General features: G+C 45.8%; 11 protein-coding genes across 11 annotated transcripts; 7 read left to right on the plus strand and 4 right to left on the minus strand.

Annotated features, from left to right (window-relative positions):
- Window positions 1-3336: 3336 nt before the first annotated feature.
- Window positions 3337-5016, plus strand: N7478_011093 (uncharacterized protein; the record flags this gene model as incomplete). The annotated part of the gene is made up of 1 exon (XM_056927307.1): window positions 3337-5016. One exon carries the CDS (start codon window positions 3337-3339, stop codon window positions 5014-5016), a length of 1680 nt encoding a protein of 559 aa, XP_056774355.1.
- A 1233-nt stretch (window positions 5017-6249) lies between these two features.
- Window positions 6250-7313, plus strand: N7478_011094 (uncharacterized protein; the record flags this gene model as incomplete). Its single annotated transcript, XM_056927308.1, has 2 exons — window positions 6250-6321; window positions 6465-7313. 2 exons carry the CDS (start codon window positions 6250-6252, stop codon window positions 7311-7313), a joined length of 921 nt encoding a protein of 306 aa, XP_056774356.1.
- Window positions 7314-7542: 229 nt separating this feature from the next.
- N7478_011095 (isovaleryl-CoA dehydrogenase) lies at window positions 7543-9176 on the minus strand (the record flags this gene model as incomplete). The annotated part of the gene is made up of 6 exons (XM_056927309.1): window positions 7543-7957; window positions 8027-8304; window positions 8372-8607; window positions 8683-8777; window positions 8829-8916; window positions 8984-9176. 6 exons carry the CDS (start codon window positions 9174-9176, stop codon window positions 7543-7545), a joined length of 1305 nt encoding a protein of 434 aa, XP_056774357.1.
- Window positions 9177-9726: 550 nt separating this feature from the next.
- Window positions 9727-11175, plus strand: N7478_011096 (putative 3-methylcrotonyl-CoA carboxylase, beta subunit (MccB); the record flags this gene model as incomplete). The annotated part of the gene is made up of 1 exon (XM_056927310.1): window positions 9727-11175. One exon carries the CDS (start codon window positions 9727-9729, stop codon window positions 11173-11175), a length of 1449 nt encoding a protein of 482 aa, XP_056774358.1.
- A 91-nt stretch (window positions 11176-11266) lies between these two features.
- On the plus strand, window positions 11267-11530 carry N7478_011097 (methylcrotonoyl-CoA carboxylase beta chain; the record flags this gene model as incomplete). Its single annotated transcript, XM_056927311.1, has 1 exon — window positions 11267-11530. One exon carries the CDS (start codon window positions 11267-11269, stop codon window positions 11528-11530), a length of 264 nt encoding a protein of 87 aa, XP_056774359.1.
- A 496-nt stretch (window positions 11531-12026) lies between these two features.
- On the minus strand, window positions 12027-12865 carry N7478_011098 (uncharacterized protein; the record flags this gene model as incomplete). The annotated part of the gene is made up of 5 exons (XM_056927312.1): window positions 12027-12444; window positions 12506-12515; window positions 12578-12606; window positions 12685-12707; window positions 12767-12865. The coding sequence occupies 5 exons, from the start codon at window positions 12863-12865 to the stop codon at window positions 12027-12029; spliced, it is 579 nt and encodes a 192-aa protein (XP_056774360.1).
- A 2432-nt stretch (window positions 12866-15297) lies between these two features.
- yop1 (putative membrane biogenesis protein (Yop1)) lies at window positions 15298-16354 on the plus strand (the record flags this gene model as incomplete). Its single annotated transcript, XM_056927313.1, has 6 exons — window positions 15298-15351; window positions 15571-15777; window positions 15844-15852; window positions 16004-16067; window positions 16119-16176; window positions 16237-16354. The coding sequence occupies 6 exons, from the start codon at window positions 15298-15300 to the stop codon at window positions 16352-16354; spliced, it is 510 nt and encodes a 169-aa protein (XP_056774361.1).
- A 799-nt stretch (window positions 16355-17153) lies between these two features.
- Window positions 17154-17995, minus strand: N7478_011100 (autophagy-related protein 101; the record flags this gene model as incomplete). The annotated part of the gene is made up of 3 exons (XM_056927314.1): window positions 17154-17341; window positions 17429-17779; window positions 17917-17995. The coding sequence occupies 3 exons, from the start codon at window positions 17993-17995 to the stop codon at window positions 17154-17156; spliced, it is 618 nt and encodes a 205-aa protein (XP_056774362.1).
- A 1921-nt stretch (window positions 17996-19916) lies between these two features.
- Window positions 19917-21951, plus strand: N7478_011101 (peroxisomal biogenesis factor 3; the record flags this gene model as incomplete). Its single annotated transcript, XM_056927315.1, has 4 exons — window positions 19917-20074; window positions 20204-20553; window positions 20614-21004; window positions 21057-21951. The coding sequence occupies 4 exons, from the start codon at window positions 19917-19919 to the stop codon at window positions 21949-21951; spliced, it is 1794 nt and encodes a 597-aa protein (XP_056774363.1).
- A 1804-nt stretch (window positions 21952-23755) lies between these two features.
- N7478_011102 (uncharacterized protein) lies at window positions 23756-24034 on the plus strand (the record flags this gene model as incomplete). The annotated part of the gene is made up of 1 exon (XM_056927316.1): window positions 23756-24034. The coding sequence occupies one exon, from the start codon at window positions 23756-23758 to the stop codon at window positions 24032-24034; it is 279 nt and encodes a 92-aa protein (XP_056774364.1).
- A 374-nt stretch (window positions 24035-24408) lies between these two features.
- Window positions 24409-25058, minus strand: N7478_011103 (uncharacterized protein; the record flags this gene model as incomplete). Its single annotated transcript, XM_056927317.1, has 3 exons — window positions 24409-24678; window positions 24764-24838; window positions 24900-25058. 3 exons carry the CDS (start codon window positions 25056-25058, stop codon window positions 24409-24411), a joined length of 504 nt encoding a protein of 167 aa, XP_056774365.1.
- Window positions 25059-25128: the final 70 nt, after the last annotated feature.

Here is a 25128-nt window from a genome sequence, read left to right on the forward strand (position 1 = left end):
AGTCTCATGCATGAACTTTGATTGGCTCGTTTAAGTATATACGAGAACGATATTAACGTGAAATTTGCAATTCTATGCTTTTGACATATCTATTCTTCTCCACTATAAGTAAGAAATAAAGTGTTTCTCAAGTAATCTGCGTCGAGCAATAATATTTCCCCCGCTGTGTTAGCTCCGCGTGGTTCGAGAATACCGAAGGCCCCACATAGGTGATGCAAATCGTAGAATAATATCCCTTGGCATAACCCATTCATTGATCTTCAACAGAATGATTAGATGGAACGGGCTGAATGCAAAGATTTACAGGGCGAGGGCACCGGATCTTGATTGCTAAAGACACGGACCAATAGAGCCTGCCCAGGAGATATGCAAGTCACTGCCAGTATACAACGTAGCGCTCCTTCAGGAATGAATTTGGTTATGGATAGAATACCCGACTTTTACGACATGACGCGGGAGTGAATCCTACTGGAGGATCCGGGGCTAGGCGATTCAAACAAGATACGATCTAAGTCTTTATGCTCCGTGATTCGTTGGCCCTAGTCAGCCCAGGTAATCACCTGTGACCAGATTATATGGTCCTTCACAGTCTAGATCATGCTTTTCACTTGGTACCTGGCCTAGCGTATAGATGTCATTAATTGAGTAGCGAGTTCGGTCCTCCAGTTCGTAGATGGGTTAATATCAAGCCAAGTAGCGACTTGGCAAACCCCTGCCTCGTCACGAGTAGCTGTTGGTACATACAGCTTTACAAACATATTATCTTTTTCTATAATACCCATTCACGTTTCCAAAAACATGTCGCAGCTCACCGTAAGTCTGGACTCCAAATTAAACTTTATCACAAGGAAGAGATTAGAGGGTCAAAGTGCTACCTGGACATACTTCTTTTAGATAATGGTCAAAATGTCACGCTTCAGATTGAATAAGAGTTCCTTTACATGCTCGGAGCATGTCAGGGGCAGATAATGTGTATCATGTTGATTGCGGTTTGTAGGGTTGCAGTTGCCTCGAGAGTGCGGGGTCCTCTATCACCAGTCGGGACTAGCTGGGGTCGGTGCTTCGGCACTAATTCTCCTAAGGTGCGCCCCTGCATGCACCATCGCCTACAGGATTGGGCACAGCGGGACCAATAGGGCCAGCGATCCCTCTTTTAATTAAATTCTCAGCCGTCATTATTCAGGTTTCTGATTTCCCGAGACATTTGAATCTTGGTACATCATTAAACTTAAGGTTAGAACAATATATCGACGACCATTCTTCTGGAAGTCTCAGATCATCTAAATTAAAAGGTAATTTGAAGTTTACACCCGGGTGATGTATATCTTCTTGGACTTGCTTATTTTTGTCTAGGTTGAGGCGATAGTATTACTTTTGAGGATTGAAAACTGGGGCCGAAGAAGGAATCCCATGGTTCCATTATTTTTAATATACAAGATAAAGAAAGTGTGCTTACTGTACGTTTTATGGTCTCGCGTGACCTAAGCCTCGTCCCAACATTGATTTACTTGATTGCTACCTACTGATATTTCGTTCGAAACAACGTCTTCATTGTATTCAAACATGTAAGATTCTCACATCTTACCCTGTTGGACCCTTGAGGTCGCGAAGGATTTCAACACCCGCGCCTGATTGAGCCCTGCGTGAATTCTCTAACTAAAATCTACTAAAATGTGTAAACATATACTAGTACCTTCAAGTTCGCCCGAAACACCCAGAACTGGAATACCGGATTGGCAGTGCTAATGGATAGTCACGACTCACATCGAAGACCAACCTATGTGAATCAAGTTTTATTTGACAACTTGTCGTTTATAGAGGCCAGCTTAACAGTTCCTGCTGAGAGTCGTGGACATTGCAAAAAAACAAAAAATTGAGCCGGAATTCTATCTTCAAAAACGACAAAGAAGCTGTAAGGAGGCTTGTGTGAATCGCTTCCACGCTCAATGCATGGGTTATGATCAGTACGGCCAGACACATGTCAATTCTCCGGGTCTTTATTGTAATCATCCAGTCCCGATCCTATTCAAGTTGATTCCTGGAATTAAGTTGCTTGAACTCATGATATTCCATATAAACTTGGTCCGGATTCCTCGAGCTCTCTTATTTATCTTGAAACATAAACGCGAGTTCTTCCGTCATTTGGCTCCCCCAGTCAAATCTAGCCCTTTCATTCTATCGCAAAGTACGGGCTCTACTACGTCTTTCGATCGGGGCATCCATATATCGCGTCGTCTCATTGAATTGGGTAAGATGAGCATGCAGGCTACTGTGAAATTAGCAATGGAGCCCAACCCATGGGTGGCATGTCGCCAACGCGTCTTCCAATTTCTGTGCACTCTATTACTCGCAATTGATACTCGGGATTCTTTATCCCATGTCGGTTCTATTATTCGATCAATGGAAAATTGCCCAAATTTTCGAAACTATTACTATGCAAAAAATCGTTAAGTCTGTCGATAATCTGGCCAGTTTCTCCGAAAACAAGAAAGCCAGAGGGCCGGATACTTTCAAAAGGGGATTACAGAACTCCGGCTGCATTGACTCCGAGCCTAATACTTTATCTCCTGTGGAGATCAGCCCGGATTTTGACTTCGGTTGGGACTAGGGTACACATGGCATCTGAGCGATGATTTTCTACTACGGCTTAATTTCTAAGCGTGCGACAATCCATTAAGCATATTATGATACAGTCAGTCTTCCATACAAATGACGCGCTACTTCATTCAAAAATTGAAAATTCATCAGAGAATTGATGTTCGAAGAACAGAAAACATTTATTACCGGGTAGTAGCAACTTCTCTGGGTCCTCGAGGGAAGATGAGCAAGACTGCTCCCCTCAGAATTTAGGTCCCTCATTAAGTATTCCCACACGTCTAATCCTGAAACAAATCGGAGACTTTCTCAACCACCTGCCGAACTGCACACCGGCGCCGATACCGCGGCGAAAATCAAGCTTCGGAACTTGTTTTAGCGTTCAAGCCTTTACGACGGCACAAGATCCCGCTGATCGGCATATTTCTTGCCCTGGCGGATTTCATCGCAGATCCTTCGCCATTTATGCCCGTTGATTGCGCAGACAAGTGATCAAAAGCCGAAATAGTGGATCCCATAATTTCCCGTCGGCTAGTCATAGAGGAGCATTCGATCAGATAATCGAATGCAAGACAAGAGTTCAATCGCACCACGCCACTTTGTGGAGCTGCTTCACGATGGATTCAAGAAGATCAACAGAAAAAGAAGAGTAAAAAATGGCCCGCCGCCCGGCCGATGCAAGGGAGTTTTGTTTTGTTTCCTTTTCACCTTTCTCTTGCTGTGTTTGTTTATTGATCACTCATGGCTTCCACCATGAGGTTGCTGGTTGGCATTGCTGCTGCGTTTTTCTTTCAACTCTGCCAGGCTAAGATCGTCACGTATGATTTTAACTTAACCTGGGTTACTGCCAATCCCGACGGCCTTCATGAGCGCAAAGTCCTTGGTATCAATGGCCAATGGCCATTGCCCGTGATTGAAGTTGAGAAGGGTGACCAGCTGGTGGTCAATATGCATAATGGTCTTGAGGACAAAAAGTCCTCGATCCATTTCCACGGCATGTACCAGAATGGAACAAACAATATGGACGGACCTTCTATGGTTACTCAGTGTCCTGTTATGCCCGGATCTTCATACACGTACAACTTCACTGTAAACCAGGTCGGCACGTACTGGTATCACTGCCACACTGACTGGTGCTATCCTGATGGACAGCGCCAGGCACTTATTGTGCGGGACAAGGATGCTTATTTCGCCGATGAGATTGATGGGGACATCACACTGACTATGAGTGATTGGTATCATAATATGACCGAGAATCTTTCTCACTCCTTCCTTTCGCCTTCAAACCCCGATGGTGATGAGCCTGTGCCTAATGCATTCCTATTCAACGACACTCTGAGCACAAGCATCCCCGTTGAAACCAGCAAGACTTATATGCTACGTTTAGTCAATATCGGTACCTTTGTGAGCCAATATTTCTATATTGAGGGCCATACCTTCCGTATTGTGGAAATCGACGGTGTCTATACTGAGCCGACTGAGGCAGATATCCTGTACATTGCTGTTGCCCAGAGATATTCTATTCTGGTAACTACCAAGAGTACCGCGGACAAGAATTTCCCTATTGTCACTGTGGCTGATGCACAACTTCTCGACTCAATTCCGGACACATTGAGGTTGAATCAGACGAACTGGCTGGAATATGACGCGGATGCTGGTCACCCGCAAGCCGATCTCAAAATCACATCTTCGACCCAGCTCGATCCCTTCGATGATACCAAGCTCTACGCATATGATAAGATGGAGTTACTGCCAGAGCCCGACATTACCATTACCGTCAACGTAGCCATGCAAGAAGCGAGCAACGGGGAAGGCTACGCCTATTTCAACAACATCTCCTACGTCAAGCCAAAGGTGCCAACTCTATACTCAGTTCTCTCATCAGGAGATCTTGCAACGAACCCCGAGGTATACGGAACGGATACCCATCCCTACGTCCTAGGCCATAACGAAGTTGTCGAAATTATACTCAACAACAACGACACCGGCGCGCACCCCTTCCATCTACACGGCCATAACTTCCAGTTAGTCGACCGTTTCCCAGCTTACGGCAAACATTTCTTCGACTACGCCGACACTGACTACCGAGTCACCTACGACCCGTCAAACCACACGGCTTTCCCCAAGGTTCCTGCACGCAGAGACACGTTCATTGTGCCCCCACAAGGCTACTTTGTTATTCGCTTTGTGGCGGATAACCCAGGTGTGTGGTTCTTCCACTGCCATATTGACTGGCATTTGATGCAGGGGCTGGCTATGACCATGATTGAAGCACCTGAACAGATTCAGGAGAAGATTTCCATTCCGCAAGAACAATATGACGTGTGCGAAGCTGCTGGTATTGCTACCGAGGGCAATGCTGCTGGGAACACCAAGAATTATCTTGATCTAAGTGGGCAGAACGCGATGGTTCCTATTTAGTTGCCTATCTGGATATCCTTTTGGGGAAGTACAACTTCTACTGTGTAAATAAACCTATTCGATTTCTTTCTTATCCGTTTAGATCATAGAAGTGTCTCAATATTAAAACGAAGTACGATATAATTTGTCTCCTTGCGTAAAGATTTTCTGTTATTCATTCAATGCTTGTTCGAATGGAGAATGGGAACGTCAAACCACAGTCCTTATTTGAATAATATTGCAAGAAACCGATCAAATAGATCTCCTTATGTAAAAGCCCAGGAGCTTAGAGTTTGATTCGCCTGTATGACTCCCAATATTATCATTCGAACTATAGTTAGCGCTGACACTTTGCCAATAGCCACGAGTGGGGCTGAATAACCTAGTTCAATGTTCTATAATCCGTATTCTAACCCCGAACCTGGCATACTGCAAGGTTTCGTCTACTGCCTCTTCCTAAGGTCTAGAATCCCCTGAATACCAAAAATAGACCGATGCATGTCTATTTTCAGCAACGACATCTCCCAAATAAAGAAATGGCCACCCGATCTTCGTGTCCGGGCCGTTTCAAGGATCATTATAATTGTGGAGCGACATGCATAACCCCCACAGAGGAAGTACTGCACAACTTAGTGCCCAAAACAAAGCGTAGCTTCAGCAGGTCAAGAATAAGCGGCGCAATCTCTTCATCAGTGCTCTATAATGGTATTGTAATACTATACCATATGTCCCAGTCATATCAATACAAAGACAAATGTTTGCGATGTCACCAACTAACAGGTCTATAATCATACTGCATTGTTGACAGTAGTACAAGGCCCCAGATCCATTACGAGTACTTCCTCAACTCCGAGAACGAGACCATACTGATCATCAATCATTCCCAACACATATCAGATTCATGCAAGCTAGACATAATCATGCGCAGAACTGAACCAGCTGAAACACGGAGTATGTAATAACTTCAGGGCCAAGATGATGGGGTCCAGACGAAAAAATAAAATGTGGAGCCCTTCATGCGCAGAAAAAATGCCAAGGCTTATGTTAGCCAGGCACCAAGGCTGCTATTGTTAAAAGATCAGCCCCGATCTTCGTCACAGTCACATTCTCAGCTCCCCTTCGTGTCAACTGCATTAGTGTATATTGTATATTGCTTATAATTCCTTCGCTCCTTGGATTATTCTGAAGCCATTGCGACTCTTTCCGCATCTCTGTTCTCCTGTTATCCTATCCGTCCTATCCCTTCCAGTCACCATGTCCGACGACGACGAGTACTACGAGTGGGAAGATGAATATCTCTTCGAGGACCCTGTGCCGGATCTTGTTGTGAGTTGGAAATCCGATTTATTTACCCTTACAACTACTGTGACTACCAGGTTAGGAACTGGAAAGCAAAGCAGAAGAAGACGAGAAAAGAAAAGAAAAGAAAAGAAAAGCAAGAAATAGTCCGCTAAACATTTCTCCGACAGGATGAACTCGCCCAAACATCATATTACGAAGCCGCCCTTTTTGACGACCCGAACATTTACACAGAGGACTACTTCAGTGACTGGGAATACTACACGGATGATTACTATGACGACGACCCGACCGTGAAAGAAAGCAGCCTCCGCGCGAAAACAGAGCCAAGCCCACGCAAGAACAGAAACAAGACCAAAGTCCGACGTACCCTCCCACCGCAGCATCCGCCCCTACATCTGGACCTCGGCTCCTTCCAGGGCGTCGTCTGGAAAGCCTCTCTGGAAGACGATCCCACTGTTGCAGGAGCGGTACAGATCTACGAACCCGGCCAGTCGGATAAAGTCGCGCTGCTAGAAGACTGGAGGGAGATTTTCAAGTCCGCGCAGCCTGCGCTGGATAAGTCGCGTCTACGGAAGAGACATGCGCCTGTCTCCTTGTCGGGATCTGTATCGGGAATATCAGGCGTCCAGGATGGGGATGGGGATGAGGAGCTAGGTGATGATGAGGGGGAAGAAGAAGGATATGAAGAAGGAGAAGGGGATAGCTCAGATGCAATGTCTGATGTTTTGTCTTTGGATCAGACGAATGGAAGTGTTGACGCGGGGGATGTATCGAATACGACGCCGGAGTTGGGACAGTCGCCGAAGGACCCTGGGTTTGCGGTTGAGATACCTGTGAAACGGGGGAGAAAGCGCAAGGCTGAGACGCCTGTGAAGAAGAATACGAAGGCGAAGGCGAGTAAGCCCAGTGTTGAGGAGATGAGGAGTCACTCGAAACGGGTTGCGCGGAACATTAGTAAGAGTGATGATGGGGGTTCGACTGGTCCTGTGCGTCGATCTGCTAGACAGAAGAAGTAGGGTTGATGCGGTGAATGTTCAGTTTTGATTTGCTTTGTCTTTTTCTATATCTTTACCTTCCATATCGATTGAAAGTGGCACATCCTCATGATATGTAATGAAACGGTACGAATGAAGGAGCCTCCGAACTCTTTGGACCATTTGAATGCATCTTATCATCATCTTTACTCAGCATAATTTAGTATTTCCTATCTGATCATGTACTGTTTGTTACTTTGCACCGAAGTCTCTAAGCATACTCCTTATTGAACGCACGACCAATAACCATCCGTCTAATCTCGCTCGTCCCAGCTCCAATCTCATACAGCTTGGCATCTCGAAGTAATCGCCCGGCAGAGATCTCATTAATGTATCCATTCCCACCCATCAACTGGATAGCATCCAAGGTGCACTCCGTCGCGCGCTCAGCAGCATAAAGAATAGCACCAGCACAGTCCTGTGTCTTGATAACTAGTTGACCAGGCGCAGCAGCACCATTATCTACCTCCCGTGCCGTGGCATATGTGTATGCCCTTGAAGCAGCAAGTTTGGTGTGCATATCCGCAAGCTTACCCTGGATCAGTTGGTTGTGAGCAATGGGAATGCCGAATTGCTTCCGGGTATGTGTGTAAGGCAGGACAAGATCAAGAGCAGCTTGCATGATTCTAGATAAAGTTAGCATCCATCTGTATTTGTATCATTATCAACGATTATACTCGAGAATAGACACTTACCCAAGTGGTCCAGCACTCAGCACAAGTCTTTCCAAATCAAGACCTTCCATCAACACCTTGACGCCGCGGTTTATCTCCCCTAACAAATTCTCGCGGGGAACAAAGACATCCTCAAATACCAATTCACCGGTATTAGATCCACGCATTCCAAGCTTATCCAGCTTCTGAGCACAAGAAAAGCCCTTAAATGTGTTCTCAACTACAAAGGCCGAGATACCCTTAGATCCCTTCTCAGGCTCAGTCTTAGCATAAACGACGATGAAGTCCGCATCCGGACCCTAAAACATCATATAAGTCACAGTGCTCCTTTATAGTAAAAATGAGAGTAGAATGATGAAAACTCACATTTGTAATCCACATCTTTGTCCCATTCAACACCCACCCCCCATCTACCTCTTTAGCGGTGGTTTTCATACTCACAACATCAGAACCAGCAGAGTGCTCCGACATAGCGAGGGCACCGATCTTATCTCCGGATAATAAGCCAGGTAGGTACTTCTCTTTCTGCTGTTCATTGCCATTCAGAGAAAGTTGGTTCACACAGAGTTGGGAATGCGCGGCGTATGAGAGACCGATGCTTCCTAAAAGAAACGATGGTTAGTTTATGGATTCTAATCCGATCAAGACCAATAAAGTATCGGTGCAGATGGATATACCAGATGCGCGACTCAGCTCTTCCATCACGACACAATGTGCCTGGTACCCCATTCCCAATCCACCATATGCCTCGTCCGCGGTAATACCCAGCAAACTAAACAACAGATTAGCATATCCCTCATTCTAGCTGCCAAAAAGTACTAACCCCGCATCACCAAGTTTCTTCCACATCTCCTCCGGAAAATGATTCACTTTATCCGTTTTCTCCGCAACCTCGGCTGTAATCTCTCGCCCTAAAAGAGAATTAGTTAGCCACAACCCCTTCAAATATATTGAGTGAGTGAGTAAGGTAGATCCTACTTGTAAAATCCTGAACGCGCTCTCGTAGCTCAATAAGGTCATCGTCGGTGGGAGGCGTAAAGCCTGCTGGATGCTTTGTCGATATGCTGCGCGCGAAACCTGGGGAGAGTGCGGGGATGACATTGACATTGACGTTCCGCCTTAGGGAACGGGTTGATGTGCGAAGGAGGGCCGGGAGAATTATGGACGCCATTGTGAGGATTTTTGGAGGATACAATGGGTGATGTATATGTCTGGTTTTTGGAAGTGCATTGCCAGAGCAGATTATTTAAGATCCTGGTATTCAGGTTGTAGGTAGGGACGGCAGGCCTCGGCGCGGAGAGACCGCCTTGTGACGGTTAACTTGTGTCTATGCTTTCACCTCTTATATCTTGAATTTGGGTTTTATTTTTGACCTTATTTTATTTGAATGCTTAAGACAATGAACGTTTAAATACATTAATTTCTAATTGGTCTTTTGAACCTACTATTCTCTTTTTCATTTTATGTCGCCAGCGTCATTGTTGATGTATGTCGGGGCGGTGATGGTGACCTCGGGTAGAAGCGGCAAACGTCGCACCTCCGCACGATCTGGGGAACCTGGAGCTCCGCCTTCATTGTCTTCTTAACACCAAGGACATCTCGTCGCGATAAAAACTTCTATCCCCAATTTGACATGGGACTTGAACAATATCCATAAATAATACATACCGCCCATACCCATTACTGGTTACTGTCATCTGTAACCCAAACTCATCCCCGCAATGCGTGCCCCCTCCCCGCTCGTCCTGCGGAGTCTAGGCTCAAGGGCAGCTTCACGAGCCTGTCGCCCTGCACAGATCACCTTCTCCCAAAACCAAAACCAGATTACCAGGGTATCATCACGATATATTGCAAGCTACACACACCCTCATCATGCCTCGGCGCTTTCCGTCCTCCCAACAGCAGTCGATACATCATCACCTGAATACCGAGAAAACAGCCAACAGATGCAAGAAATCCTCGACAAGATGAACGAGCTACATGCAAACATCTCTAAAGGTGGTCCGCAAAAGTCACGTGATAAGCATATCGCACGAGGCAAAATGCTCCCTAGAGATCGTGTCTCTGCTCTTATTGATCCCGGTACCTCGTTTCTGGAACTCTCCCCTCTAGCCGGCCACGCCGTCTACGAAGGCGAAGATGTTCCAGCCGGTGGAATCATTACCGGAATCGGAACAGTCGAAGGTGTCCAGTGCATGATTGTTGCAAACGACAGCACAGTAAAGGGCGGCACATATTATCCCATCACCGTTAAAAAGCATCTACGCGCACAAGCCATCGCTCAAGAAAACAGACTACCATGCATTTACCTTGTTGATTCTGGCGGCGCAAATCTACCCCATCAAGCAGATGTATTTCCGGACCGTGATCATTTCGGTCGTATCTTCTTTAACCAGGCTCGGATGAGTTCCCTTGGAATTCCTCAGCTGTCCGTCGTTATGGGTCCCTGCACAGCGGGCGGTGCTTATGTTCCCGCCATGAGTGATGAGACGATCATTGTTGAGAATCAAGGAACTATTTTCCTCGCTGGACCACCTCTCGTTAAAGCTGCCACTGGCGAAATTGTCTCGGCAGAAGATTTAGGTGGTGGACAGCTTCACTCGAGTATTTCTGGCGTAACGGATTATTTAGCTGTTGATGATGCACATGCTCTTATCCTTGCGAGGAGATCGGTTGCTAATCTCAATTATCCTACAACTGAGAGTTCGCTGAAACTCGAGGGTGTGGTTAAAGAGCCACTTTATGATCCGGCAGAATTGAATGGTATTGTGGGGACTAATCTTCGACGACAGATTCCTGCCCATGAAGTCATTGCAAGAATTGTTGATGGGAGTGAGTTTGCTGAGTTTAAGAGGGATTATGGAGCTACGCTTGTTACGGGCTTTGCGCGTATACATGGTCATCGGGTTGGTATTGTTGCGAATAATGGAATTCTGTTTTCGGAGTCTTCGCTTAAGGGGGCTCATTTTATTGAGTTGTGTGCGCAACGGAAGATTCCGCTTGTTTTCTTGCAGAATATTTCTGGTTTCATGGTTGGTGCGGATGCTGAAAAGGGTGGTATTGCGAAGAATGGAGCGAAGCTTGTAACTGCGGTTGCTTGCGCTGATGTTCCTAAGTTTACTGTTGTGTTTGGATCCAGTGCCGGTGCTGGCAATTATGGCATGTGGTAAGTTCCCCCTTTCCCGGATTTGATATCACTGAAGTTCCTCGTCTTACAAATTTTCTGCTTAGTGGTCGCGCCTATTCCCTCGTCTGATGTTCATGTGGCCTAATTCGAAGATCGGTGTAATGGGATCCGAGCAACTCTCCTCCGTCATGGAAGCCGTCGGAAAGACAGCTGATCCAGCCTTAAAGGCTCGCATTGACCACGAGTCTGAAGCTATCTTTTCATCTGCTCGCTTATGGGATGACGGCGTGATCCCCCCAGCACAAACACGGAATATGTTGGGTCTGGGATTGGCAGCTGCATTGGGTGGAAAGGCCGAGCCAGACATACAAACCAGGTTTGGAGTGTTCCGAATGTAAGCCAAGATCAGGAGAAAGGAAATTATAGAAATGAAGATAAGACAATCAATCAATCAAGCAAATTACCCCTGTCATATTGAAGATTATGGAAGAAGTAAATTCAAATCATAAAAGTAGGTAGTAGAATGAGAAAGAAAAAAGCGAAACTGAACCAGTATTTTCACAATATCACAGCCTTTTTCCTCGCCAAATTTGACTTTTGAACAATCCAACCGTAATCCAAACCCTTGTTGTGTAAAGCGTGGAAAATAATAGAAAATCAAGCATATAAAATGCACCACATCAGAATTGAAGAACAGATGGTATAATATATGGGGAAAGTGCGGTGACGCGTCGTTCTATGAAGAGGCGCAGATGCGTAGGAGCGTTTAAAACATCATGTGGCACGTCAAAAAAAAAAGGGAAAGAGAAAAAAAGAAAAGAGCAAACGTGAGAGAAACAGAGACAGGAATCATTCGAAAAAGTAAGTGTAGAATGGGGGTTTATCCATCCACATTTAAAGGATGACACATGGGGATCGGCGACGTTGTGTTCTATTATCCTTCTTGCGATCGTTACGGCCTGAGCCTTCGCGCTTGCGCGAGTCGGAGCTTGAACCTGATCCCTGCAGGTCCTTGCGAATGATTTGACGACAAAGATCAATGAAGACTTCGTTAACGTTTGCGCGGCGGCGAGCGGAGGTTTCGTAATATGGCGCGTTGCCCCAATTTTGTGATAGACCGAATGCGCGGGCTCGGGGCACGGCGCGGTCGTCTTCGAGATCCGATTTGTTGCCGACGATCACGAGAGGTACTTTTTCGTCGTCTTTGATTCGTATGATTTGTTCGCGGAGTTCGGATAGCTCGTTCAATGATGACATGCTAGTAATGGAGAAGACGAGTAAAAATCCTTGGCCTTGTTTCATATAAAGTTCTCTGTAAGTGATGTGTTAGCTTGGATTGACGAGGGGGTGATGATGATCGAGGCGCATTTTACCTCATGGCAGCTGGGGGATGGTTAGCAATTGGATTAAATAGAATAGTAATTGGTGATATTGGATGCACTCACTGAATTGTTCTGTCCCCGCGGTGTCTAGACTGTACATTGAGTAGCCTGTCAGTTCTCATCACGATATCCAGAGTAAACTGTACCCGTATCCGCGTCGCAGCACCTACATTTCCAAAATGCATTGTCGTCCCTAGAAAATTATGTTCGTCAACAATGAACTGTATCCAGATTGGCATTGTAGACACTTACATCCACCTCTATTTGTTTGCGGTATGAATCCTCGATGGTAGGATCGTAGCTTTCAATCCATACGTTTTGGACAAATTGAGCTGTTAATCGATCAGCCATTGTTGCCTCGGTGCTTCCACACGCCGTGGTATAGCAGATAAATGTTTTGTATCAGGGTGATATGTACCAGTCAAACAACTCTTCCCAACACCTCCAGCGCCCAAAACAACAATGTGGTATTCGCGTCTATTCGTCCAGCATCACAATTAGAGATCGACATCGACAGACAAAGGCGCAACGCAGAACCAACAAAGCAACAAAAACTTACTGGGGCCGCATTGTGACCAAAAACCAAAAAGTAACCAAGATAAACCAGTTCTTTGTTGAGGCAAGGGGAGATCTGGGTCGAGGCCAATGGCAAGAAGCCTAGATCGTAACAGCAGTTTTAATACTGGTCTCGTGCCGCGTTGTTGGTGCCACGCCAGGAATGACTTGTGGATCCGATTCGTCTCGTTGAGATATGAAGCCAAGTGTTTGTGTTTGTATCTGCCCTGCTTAACCGTATGCGGCCGGCGTGGTACCCCTCAATGGTAGGACGGATCGTGTCTAGTTCTCTTGGGGGCGGATGGTATGAGCGAGGAGAGAGGCGGTTACATCGACGGTCCGATATATGCAATGGGGTCGTTTGGACGCACGGACCGATCGATTCGATTCGACGTGGTTTCCACCCCGAAACAGGACAATGTGGTTTGGGTGGAGGGTTGGGTTGAGGCTGAGTGGTTCAAAAAATGGGGGGGATTGAAGTTGCTAGGGAAAGTGGGTGCATGTGTTGTGTGCGGGCCAGAACACGGAGTTTAGGGGCGGACGATTATCTACATGTACCTGGGTCTTGACACGGAAAGGAGAATAAAAATAAAAAATATGGGTCAATTGGCAAGCTAGATGGATGTGGAAATAGAATGTACCGAGTAAATGGGAATTGGGCAGAGAAAAGTAAAATAAAATACAAAAAAAAAAAAACCATCAATTTGACAGGACAGTTCTTGAGTCCATTCCCCTCTCTGTGTCTCTGTAGTGCTGTTCCCCTTGATCACATCATCCTTTTCTTTGCCTGGCGGTGAATCGAAGACACTCCACGTAATGCTTACCCCGTGAAGTAATTGCGTTTCCTCATGGTTGAACATGAAAGAGCTTAAGTTGAAGCTAATGCAGAATGCAATCATTTGAAATTTCTTCCATGAATTGCCTGATTTGGGCTCTTACTGTAAGATCTATAATTATGAAACCTGGATCTCACGCCCCACTATCATCATTCTGTAGATCGACACTCCAGTCACGCAGTCAATCGAACACCTCTTTAATGATATTTCAAAGTATTGTCATAGCAGAATAATAATGTTCTTTGTAACTTCTGAATCTGTAGACACGCATAGTTTAATATGGTATCACGTGATACTCTGAGGTCCATCTCCGCGGGTGTCAACATGTCAATTCTAGGCCTTCAATACAATCTATTCCGTCCAATCAATTCCATGGCTAGTGTACGATATGAACTTTGAAAGTTTGTAGATAACACATTTACCACGCGATATCACTCTACCAATCCTCTTGTAGATTAGGTACCATGTGTTGTGCCAGAAGCTTCAACCTCTGCTTAATAATTTATTATAAGTGGATGAGTAATGTAATGAATAGAATAGGTGCAGATGCAGCAAGTGCAGCTGCGCATGTAAAGTACCGAGTCTGCCAGTACTAGATGTCCAGGGTTGACGGAGCTGGGTTGTCCGGAGCTTGTTTCACATTTGTACGGAACGTTTAATCTTCGTCGCATACTTGATTAGGAAACGCAAAATAAAATTCTCAAATTAAACTAGCAGGGATTCCAAGAAGTTCTGTGGGCTTGAAATAAACCACTTGCAATACCCACAAATAGCCCCCCATTGTGCGGAATCCTTCTCCTCTGTAACATCCAACTCTGGTCGATTACCTGGTTCGCCCCAAATATCGCGTGAGATAACTCTATACGTCATATGAAGTATCCAAGAATATGAACATTGGTCGTTCTATACAGGAAAGAAGCCTATAGACACTTGGAAGTGTAATAAAATATAATTTCAAATATTCTAATCAATTCATACTAGCGCTGTCTCGTACTAAGGTCTGCATTGTGTGTTTTGGCGAAATACCTTAGTAACGGATAAATACATTGTATGCTGAAGCCCTGAGGCCTGAGGCCTGAGCCTTCCAGGTCACTATCCGGAGATTTGCCCATGTCTACTGTATCTCATGCATAACAATTTTATTATTATATGCGAGCCACTTTCCACTGCATACATAATGTACACCCTCGATCCCTCCACTTGATTCCATCATTCACATGGTTTCCCATCTGATGGCTGGCCGAATACGTCATGTCATCACGTGACTCGCACGGGCACCGCAGCTGGAAGCGCCAGCTTGACCCAGATGCATTCTCACTCATCCCTCGCTCCCATTGCTATCTTACCTTTTTTCAGAACCGAATTTCTGATTTTTAAAGCCCATCCGATAAAATGGCTTCTATCCAAGACCGTGCTCAGCACTTTGTTGCCCAGCTCGACAAGGAGGTGCGTTTCTACCCCATTGTGTGTTTCGTTGGTGCCTCGCCAGCTCTAGCCCTCGGCCCCATTTTTGGTTACGGTTACGGCATTTCTGTGCCCTCGCCATAGTGCGGCGAGCCGGATGTCAACAGGCCATCCATCTTATCCTTGATTGATCTCTATTATGCATCTGTTTCTTGTTTATAGCTGGATTCTCTATTCTTGTCGCTAACTTGTCGCCGATAGCTTACCAAGTACCCTGTCCTGAACAACCTTGAGCGTCAGACCTCTGTCCCCAAGGTTTACGTTATCCTGGGTCTTGTCGGCGTCTACTTCTTCCTTGTCTTCTTCAACATCGCTGGCGAGTTCCTTGTCAACCTTGCCGGTTTCGTCCTCCCCGGTTACTACTCCCTTCAGGCTCTGTTCACCTCGAGCACTAAGGATGACACCCAGGTAAGATTAACCCCTCCTTTCTCGTCCGTACTTTCCATGACTATATCGCTAACATGTAACTTCTAGTGGTTGACTGTACGTTTCCCCCATGACCATAACCCTTCACCTACACCTACTTCCGTCTGGTGCCCTGGGCACGAGACATCATAATGTCTTGTGCTTATCAGTGCCACGTGATACCCCATTGACCTGCGCAAGACCAATAATGTTAACCTGAAATCGATAGTACTGGGTCGTTTTCGCTTTCCTGACCACCATTGAGAGCGCCATCAGCGCCGCTTACTGGTTCCGTACGTACAAACCTACCTCATAACCACTTCGCTCTACTAATATGCGACCAGCCTTCTACTACATCTTCAAGTTCGTCCTTGTCCTCTGGATGGCTCTGCCCCAGACCAAGTAAGTTGCCAAACAAACCCACACATACTTAACCTACCGAGCACATCTAACCAATCCCAGCGGCGCTCAAATTGTTTTCAACTCCTTCCTCCAGCCCCTGGTTGGCCGTTTCTTCTCCAGCTCCGGCACCTCCGCCAACCTCCGTGCTCAGGCCGAGGCTGCTGCCAAGTCCCAGTAAATGTAATGTCTGCCCGTTGGATTCTATGAATCCTTTCAGGATACTGTGCCGTGCACCCAGGCTACGAGTTAATATGAGCCGTGCGTTGATGTTTATCGATTCAGCCCAATTCATTGGCTGCCTGGTGACGTGAAAAACACTGCAGGGGTTGAGCTTCTCGGTGCGAAATGAAATGCAATTGGAACTGAATATGACAAATAAAGTGAAGATGATGATTGATTGGCTAGAGAAGAGAAGAGAAGAGAAGAGAAGAGAAGCTTGGAGCGGACGGGTCTGGGGATGTAGTAGCTCGTGTTGAGAGGTTGTTGCATGATGGAGGTGGCTTTTGATGTTGATTGAATTACATATATCGAATGGTAGAGATGTTTGTAGTATTTGGCCTTTCGGTCCGTTCTTTTCCAAGTTCAGATGATGCTCCTACGTATTTCTGCATATGCATGCATAATGGTAGTTGCACAAGTACTGGTAGTGAGATGTAGTGCGATGTGTTTGGTTTGTAGGACAATGCCTCTGTCTATTTTGATTTTGTAATTCTGGTGGGCTCCGAATATCACAGCGACAAGTAGTCTATCATGATGTATTCAAGTTCTGTTTGTCGCATGCTCGTACAAAAAGTAACCCCCCAACTTGAAAAGACAATGAATTTCCAACGCCAACCCATGACTCCAATCCAAATAGAAACCGCATCGCAAAAGAACCTCTAAACTCCACATCATGATCTCTCATGTGCTAGTCATCATGTAAACATAGTCATGAATATACCAATATTCAACCTCAAGCCTATCCCTCTGGCCCAGGCTCAATAAAGCCCAATCCGATTTCCCCACCCATCAGTCCTCGGATTAACAACAATTCGATACGGGAACGGATTCGAATCACTAGTCGTAATAGGCGGAATATGATCCTTGTCCTTATTAACAACAGAAAGAATCTTAAGCGCAGCCTTCTGAAGCATATTCCCCATTGCTTTCCGAACCTTTGCTCGCTCTAGATCAACCAAGTCAGCTTCACTCCCAATACTCCACTCCTCGCATAATAAAAGATATAACATATCAATGTATCAAAGCAACTCACCTGATTCCGTCCTCGGCGTAGCAATAGTAACATCCAAAGTCCAAATCTCCCAACATACCTCCTCCTCCGCCTTCCCTGCTAACCCACCGAACCAAAGACCCGAACGCCTCCTCTTCTTCTCATAGAACTCTACCGCGATTCGGCCCCGAACACCTCCTCCGCCGGTACTCTTCCCGTCCGGTGTCCCTGCCGCAGAAGAGAGATGCTGTCGCACGAGAGCACTAACGCGCGCCTCGATTAATGTCTCCAGATCTGCGTCGTTGATTGCCGGCAATGTGAAGTCTAGGACATCGAATGTGGTCGGTCGAGTGGAGGGGAAGTATCGGTGGAAGAAGATGAGATTCAGGACGCCTGTGGGGTGAGTGGGTTGTTAGTCATTTGCATTCATTAAGGGATGAATGGGCCAGCAAAGACCAGATCAGAGCAGAGGCATTGATCTGAATAAGTCATGTTATCAAAAAGATGAGAGTAAATATACTAAAACTCACCTTTTAATACATCGCGCACTGTTGTTGTGTCGGCGAAGATCTCCAGAAAGTACTCCGGAGGGGTTTTGCGGGGCTCCATCCCCGCGCGGGTAGGTCGTCCAGCTGTTCTGATCTGTTGCGGGTTGGGTTGGGTATAAAGGAATAAATCCTCGTAGAGGCGACGGAAGGTCGGGTCAGATCAGGTTAGGAGTAGGTTTATGTCGTTGTTGTCGTTCTTGTCATGGGGAACTTGAGGTGTATGCGATGGCGTGAGTGATGATGCTGGTATGTAGGATCGGGGCGGTTGCCATCGGGGCTGGGCTAATGACGCTTATCGAGCTTATCATTGGTTCTGGTGGCGCTTTGATGTGGGTTGCGTAATGGGAACTATGGGTCGGATGGAGAAGGCGATCTATACTACATATATGGATATTAGATTGTTGGATCTTGATTTTATTGAGACTGAGACCTTTGTTTTGTGTGTTTTGGCTTTTGACACTGGAACTGGAACTGGAATGCTTTGTGCGTCATTTGTTTCGGGAGGCTGCTTATGTATGATGGGGATTAGTATGACTACATTTTATGCTTTTGAGTATGAGATGAAACGATGTCGCTTTTAGATAGTCTTTGGCTGGTTATATGTAAAGTTTTAGACTGTGTATTAGTTCTTTGAAGGTAAAAATTGTATCATATTACTTGGAAGGGGTGAATATCTGGCTAGATTAAAGTCTTGAGACTACAGCACTCATTCATATCCTGCCACTATCCATGATATCTTAGCTAAGCCAATTTTAGTCTTTACTATTGGCAGATATATTTTTTAGTCGAAACACAAGGTATATTCTCACGATACAAATAAGCGATCTCGGGGGAGCTATCCCGGAGCGCTGCCGATATGCGGCTCGGGTGAGTCAGTAGCTGGTAATAATCTAGTGCTTATGTATCATTGAAAGTGCGAGAAGAGAACATAGTTAATGCAGGTCTATAATTAGTCTAGGTGGATAGTAAAGCTCTACAAAACTAAAACCAAGAAATTTGGTATCTCGCACTTACAGATTGTGGGGGTTCGAGCTCAGGGCACGAGTATACCTATTTCCAAGGTTACTACAATATGCATCCGAGTCCATTATAAAATGGCCAACCCAGTGTACCCTAGTAGCTCCAACCTATTGCTCAACTTATCTTACCAATACTCAAACTTGAAAGTCCAAATAGAACTTCCAAGGTTGTATCCACCTCTATCAAAATGCCCATCCGAGCCGTCGGCTTCGTTACGGTTTAGGCTCTAGTTTGTCGCGGCACCTGGTCTGGTCAACATGGTTGAATGTCACATGATGAACAGGCAGGGCATAATTCAGAGATATTTAGAGTTCATTATACGAGTATACATAAACCTTGTTCTTGAACTTGATTTCAATGTTGAAATTAGAGATTATGCGGCGATTCGATCGCCTTAGTCATCATCTTATGCACATGCTGGACGCTGAATGGAGAGTCATATAGATACGAAATACGAGTAGAAGGGCCAAAATGGCATCATTTCATCATTGAAGAGTTACTTTTAATTATAAGGAACATTCCAGTTGTAATTGCTTTAATCTGGCAGGAAAGTGGTAGATGTATTGACATGAGGAACAGGAACAGCCTGGGTCTGCCGAATCCGGGGAAGCAACAGGAACATGAGGGATTATGTAGAGTGGTGGCTTGAGTGATTAAACAGGAAGAAGAAAATCCGGGGTCAAAAAAGCGTGAAACTAGATAAATAATGAAAATGAAGATAAAAAGGATGGAAAACCGTTTCATCATGATGACTTGATGTCCCTGTTTGCTAGTTCGATCTCTCCACAGTAGGAGCTCGCTCTAGCCGAGGCCGGGGATGGTTACTGCGATCAGCGCCCGAGGCCAGTCTCCCGCCTTCATCTGCCCGACCTCTCCAAGCCCACGCGAGAGAGTCATGATTATAACAACCTGATCCATCGACACAAATCCGAACCGAGAGATTTCCCCCGATTATTTACAATATGATCGGTGCCACAAGGCGCTGGTTCAAGCGCAATCGCAAAGGTCTTGCGATCGGAGCTGGCGTGCTGGGCGCTGGCTACCTGGCCGGTCAATATGTGCTATCTAAGATCTCTGAAGCGCGAGAGCGCATGAGCAGTGATAGAATTGCTCGAGAGAAGTGAGTATCTGCCTGTGTTGCCATGTAGAGGCGTCCTCGCATCCTCTGTCTTCACGGGCACACGAGCTTGTGACAGCCTCCATCCCGCCCGCTCCTTAATTGTTCGATCGCTAATGTTTTGCTATGTAGTCTCCGACGACGCTTCGAACAGAATCAAACCGATTGCACATTTACTGTCATTGCACTTTTACCGACCGCTACGGAGAACCTTGTTGAGGCGTTGCCGGTCGAGGAACTGACCAAGGAGCTTCAGAAGAAGCGGGCGGAGAGGCTGGCGCGACTCAATGCGGGGGAAACAACGGGGTCGGATATGAGCTCTGTCGCGCCAAGTTTGCCAGAGGATGATCGAAAGAGTCTTTCCAGCTTTCAGAGTGAGGGATATGTGCATACGAGTCAGCTGGGAGAACCTGTGGATTCCGATGGACAACCTCGTGTTAAGCGGAACAAGACACAGCTATGGAATGAAGTTAAGATCACCTGTATGTCACCAATACTGACAAGTACGAAACATGAATCAGACTAATTAAGCTTTATTGCAGCTATTACTCGCTCCTTCACGATGGTGTACGTCCTCTCCCTCTTGACCATCTTTACCCGTATTCAACTCAACCTCCTCGGTCGCCGCAATTACCTCTCAAGCGTCATTTCTCTTGCTACTCCTGCCGATAACTCGATTATCAGTCTCGAAGATCACGATGATGATCTCACACAAACTCTTGGCGATGATATATCTACGAACCGCCGCTATCTTGCTTTCAGCTGGTGGCTGCTTCACCGCGGATGGAAGACTCTGATGGAGCGAGTCCAACCAGCCGTAGAGGAGGCATTTGGTCCCCTCAACCCACGTGAAGATATCAGTCTGTCTAAGCTATCTGAATTGACTCTCCAAATCCGAAAGACGATCGAAGGAAACACAGAGGAAGAGCGACGGTAAGAGCCTCTACCAATTCCCGGATACAATTTTACTGATAGTCCGATATAGATCCAAGAAATGGCTGTCTGCCCTACTGCCACCTACAGAAGAGGAGGACTATGTACTTCGCGAGTCTGGTGTCGAGGGTGTAGCCGACCCCTCATCTTCGGAGACTGCATCCAAGTTGCGCCATCTTCTAGACGAGACTTCCGATCTCATCGATTCCCCATCATTCTCATTCGTCCTCACCCTTCTTCTCAACGAGGGGTTCTCCACTCTGATCGATACCAAATGTGCCAACGAGGCCTTCAAAGCTTCCGCCCCAGCTCCCGAGACAGCACCCCAGTCATTCGACTCTATGGCCACAGTTGTTCCACCTCCTGTCCTTGAGCGAAAGACGAAGCTCGCTAACCTCTTGGCTGTGATGGCTCGCCAGGTCCATGTGATTGGTCATGGACCTATGGGTCCCAACGAGTATCTCGAGGTAATGGACAAGAATGTGCGCGAGCTGGAGGCCTTTTCCGCCGTGATCTACAGCTCAAACTTTGACCTTGAGTTACTTGGTGCCACTCGCCAGAATGCAGGCCCTGGTGCAGATTCAATGGATCCTAATTCTTCGGCTGCTTTCTCTGCTGTGTTGGTGGATAGCGAACCTGAGAGCCCGCCTGCTCGGGATCTAGCTGAGAGTACCCCTGTTCTGATTGATTTTGAGTCTCGAGTCACGGAAATCACCGATATTACAGAGGATATAGAGGCCGCGGAGGCCACGGAAGTTACTGAGCCTACCGAAGAGGTCGAAGTTTCCACTCCCGCTCCCGCAGAGACGGCTGAAATTTTATCAAAAGAGCTTACACCTGAAGAATCTTCAGCTGAAGAACCGGCAGCTGAAGCTGAATCTGCTTTTGAGGCAGCCTGGGGCAAAGCTGTGGATGATGGAAGTGTCACGTCAGAGAAGGAGGTTTAAGAAATCCTTAAAAATTCCTAGAGGCATATACGAGGTTCTCACGACACTTTTCATATATTTCCTGTCAATACCCTTCTTGTCCATTTATCATGCTTTACAATCATCTCTGTTGTCTTTAGACTTGTTTGTATCAATGAATATACCATTGTACAGATTATTCAAGGTCGGTCCTTCCAGTTATTCTTGCCTGTAGGAAATAAAAAAGTAAATGAATTCAGTGAGATCTGATAGCAGGTTATATACTAGCCGTGCCTTACCCTACGGTCTGGACACCAAACACGACTAGCCGCATTTGGTGTCCCGCAGCGCAATGTAATTCTCACCGGAATGTAATTTTTCTTTTTACACATCTTTATTACTACAAGGTACCACCTTAAATATGGCCGATTCTATTGAAACTGAGGTATCTCGTGTAAATGAGGCCGTGGAACACGCTCGAAGCCAAAAAAAGCCAAATTTACGTGAGGTCGCGCGGCAATTTGGCGTTAATTATAGATTGTTATGGCGACGCGTTAATTGCAATATGAAGCCTAAAACAGAGGTTAAACCATCGAATTACACCTTAAATGTCTATTAGGAGAAGGCTTTAGGCTATTGGATAAAGACTTTGGATGCTTTCTTCCTCCCTCCGACGCCTACTATTATAGAGCATTGGGCCAATGCTACACTTGCGTGGTCAAAGATACCCGATCGGACGGTCGGAAAAGATTGGGTATATCGCTATATTCGTTGTTTCCTAGACACTGAGATGAAGCTTAGAAGGCAGAAAATTATTGATTCTAAACGTCTAGGAATTACAGATGTTACAGAGCTTTATTATTGGTATGATTTGTTAGCTAAGGCTCTCGAGGGTATGAATCCATGCAATATTTACAACTTTGATGAAACTGGCTTTCAAATTGGACAAGGACGGACCCGATGTGTGTTTTCTAGCCAATCTAGCAAAGCTTTAGACCTCCCGGGTATAGAACATGGTGAAAGGGTAACAGTCGCAGAATGTATTGCTGCTGATGGTTGGCGAATGCAGCCCTTGGTCATCTTCAAAGGATAGTATTATATGGAGTCGTGGTATAACCATCTAATACCTGATGAATGGATAACTGCGACTGCAGAAAAAGGCTATATTATTGATAAGCTTACTGTGCGTTGGATAGAAGAATTTGACCGTGAAATATGTACTCGTCTTAAAAATGGAGAGCAGCGTATTCTCTTGGTCGACGGTTGTGGCTTACATCTAACATTTGAATTTCTTGATACTACAACCAAAGCAGGTATTAAGATATTTGGATTTCCGCCGAATCGAACAAATTATCTTCAACTTTTGGATGGTAAGCCTTTCTAAGCTTATAAGGCTTATTTTAAGACACAAAATAATCTTATTTCTTAATAGGGTGGAGGTCTTCTCGCATCAAAATTATCTTTCCTAAACGACCTTTACTAATTCCGAGATAAAGCCCTTACACCCCGAATGTGTCGAAATGCCTTTTCAGAGTGAGGAATTTATCCAGTTGACGCAAAAAAAGTTTGTGAGAGCCTCGAAAATGCTCTTCTTCCTATCCTAGATATTGAAATTGATCTATCGGGAGAGAAAACACCCTCTCCGGAACCAGATCTTTTGTCGTCAAGTCTTGAAAACACATCTTCAAAAACCTTTAAAGATGTGGAAGAAAGGCAAAAACATCTCTTTCCTCTTCTCTGCCGGCCTGATTTAACGCCCAAAGAAAAAAAAACACTCGCACAGGTCTTAGATGAGCAAGAGTTCTATTTTAACGCCTTAGCCAATACTACAGCTACTATACGGGAAATGGCCGCCATCCGAGCCCCGCGGGAGAAAAAAACTACTAGACGGCGTGTTATGGGCCTTAGTGATGATAGTGTTATACGTGTTAAAGATGCTAAACGTAGTATAGCTGAGAGGAAGGCAAAGGAAGACAAAAAAGATGAGAGACGGGCGGTAAAAGAATTGGAGAAAAAGTACGGTGTTCCTACCACACCACGTATTACGGAGGCTCAAAGAGAGGCAGAGGCAGAACCGTTATACAGCGAGTCGGGAGAGGTTATTGGTTTTTATGATAAATTCTAAATTGCTAAAAAAAATTGTATATAAAGGCGAAAAAATTACATTCCGGTGAGAATTACATTGCGCTGCGGGACACCAAATGCGGCTAGTCGTGTTTGGTGTCCAGACCGTAGGGTAAGGCACGGCTAGTAGACTGTAACGAGTATTATTCTAAATAACCTCTAGGAGAGGGGGGGGGGTAACGATCACACGGAGAAATATGGATATGGATGAAGCTAGGCTACGGAGAGAGAGATGTAGAGAGTGGGGGCTAACATCTTCTCAGACAGTCAAACTCAGGAGACCCTCTAATTCCAGGACTCTTTCTCTTCTCCACTCAAGCTTCCCAGTGCGTGATTTTAAGAGCCGTGAACTTTCATAATGCTTTATGAACTCTCTTATTTTGCTGACCACGCACCACCCGATCCTAAAGCAGTGGATAGATCCAACAGCTCGTCATAAGCGGGATAAGTAGACTTGTCATCCACAATGTTGACCACCTTGCTCTCGTCCACATAGTTCTCCACCCAGGAGAGAGAGACAACTGTATGTACTCGGTTGACGAACGGCTCTTCGGAGACCTGAAAGGCCTGGAACTCTGGGTCGCTGTTGACTTTGTTGAGCTCGGCAAAGCTGCGGAAGTAGAACTCAATCCTCACAACATGATCCTATACCAGAAAGTTAGATGATAAATTTCTCTCTTCAAGATTAAAATCAAAATCAAAATCTGAGCAAGGGCCGTGAGAATTGTACCTCAATCACCCAGCCGCGCTTGTTGCGGCGGTTCATGTCGTCCATAAAGGTGCGATACGCTCTGGGGGAGTAGCACTGTCGTCGTGTCAGGATAGCCAAACCACGAAAAAGAAAAGATGAAGGGTTTAATATTTACCTGCTGGTACTTGTAGATTCCTTGCTTTGCGTGCAGCTTTGCTGCCTTCATAATAAAGTCTCGAGCGAAGTCATGGCCCTCACCACCCTGTCGGGCTTCGCCCTTGTAGAACTTGATAGTCAAACGAATAAGGCGAGGGGTTTGGTTTGGGGTTGCCATTTTGATTGTATGAGAAGTAATCAATACCTAGTAGAGGAACTTGAAAGAGGGTTATTTGATGATTGGAACT

This window comes from Penicillium angulare, assembly GCF_028827245.1.
Source record: "Penicillium angulare strain IBT 27051 chromosome Unknown utg000008l_segment0_segment0, whole genome shotgun sequence".
Lineage (NCBI taxonomy): Eukaryota > Fungi > Ascomycota > Eurotiomycetes > Eurotiales > Aspergillaceae > Penicillium > Penicillium angulare.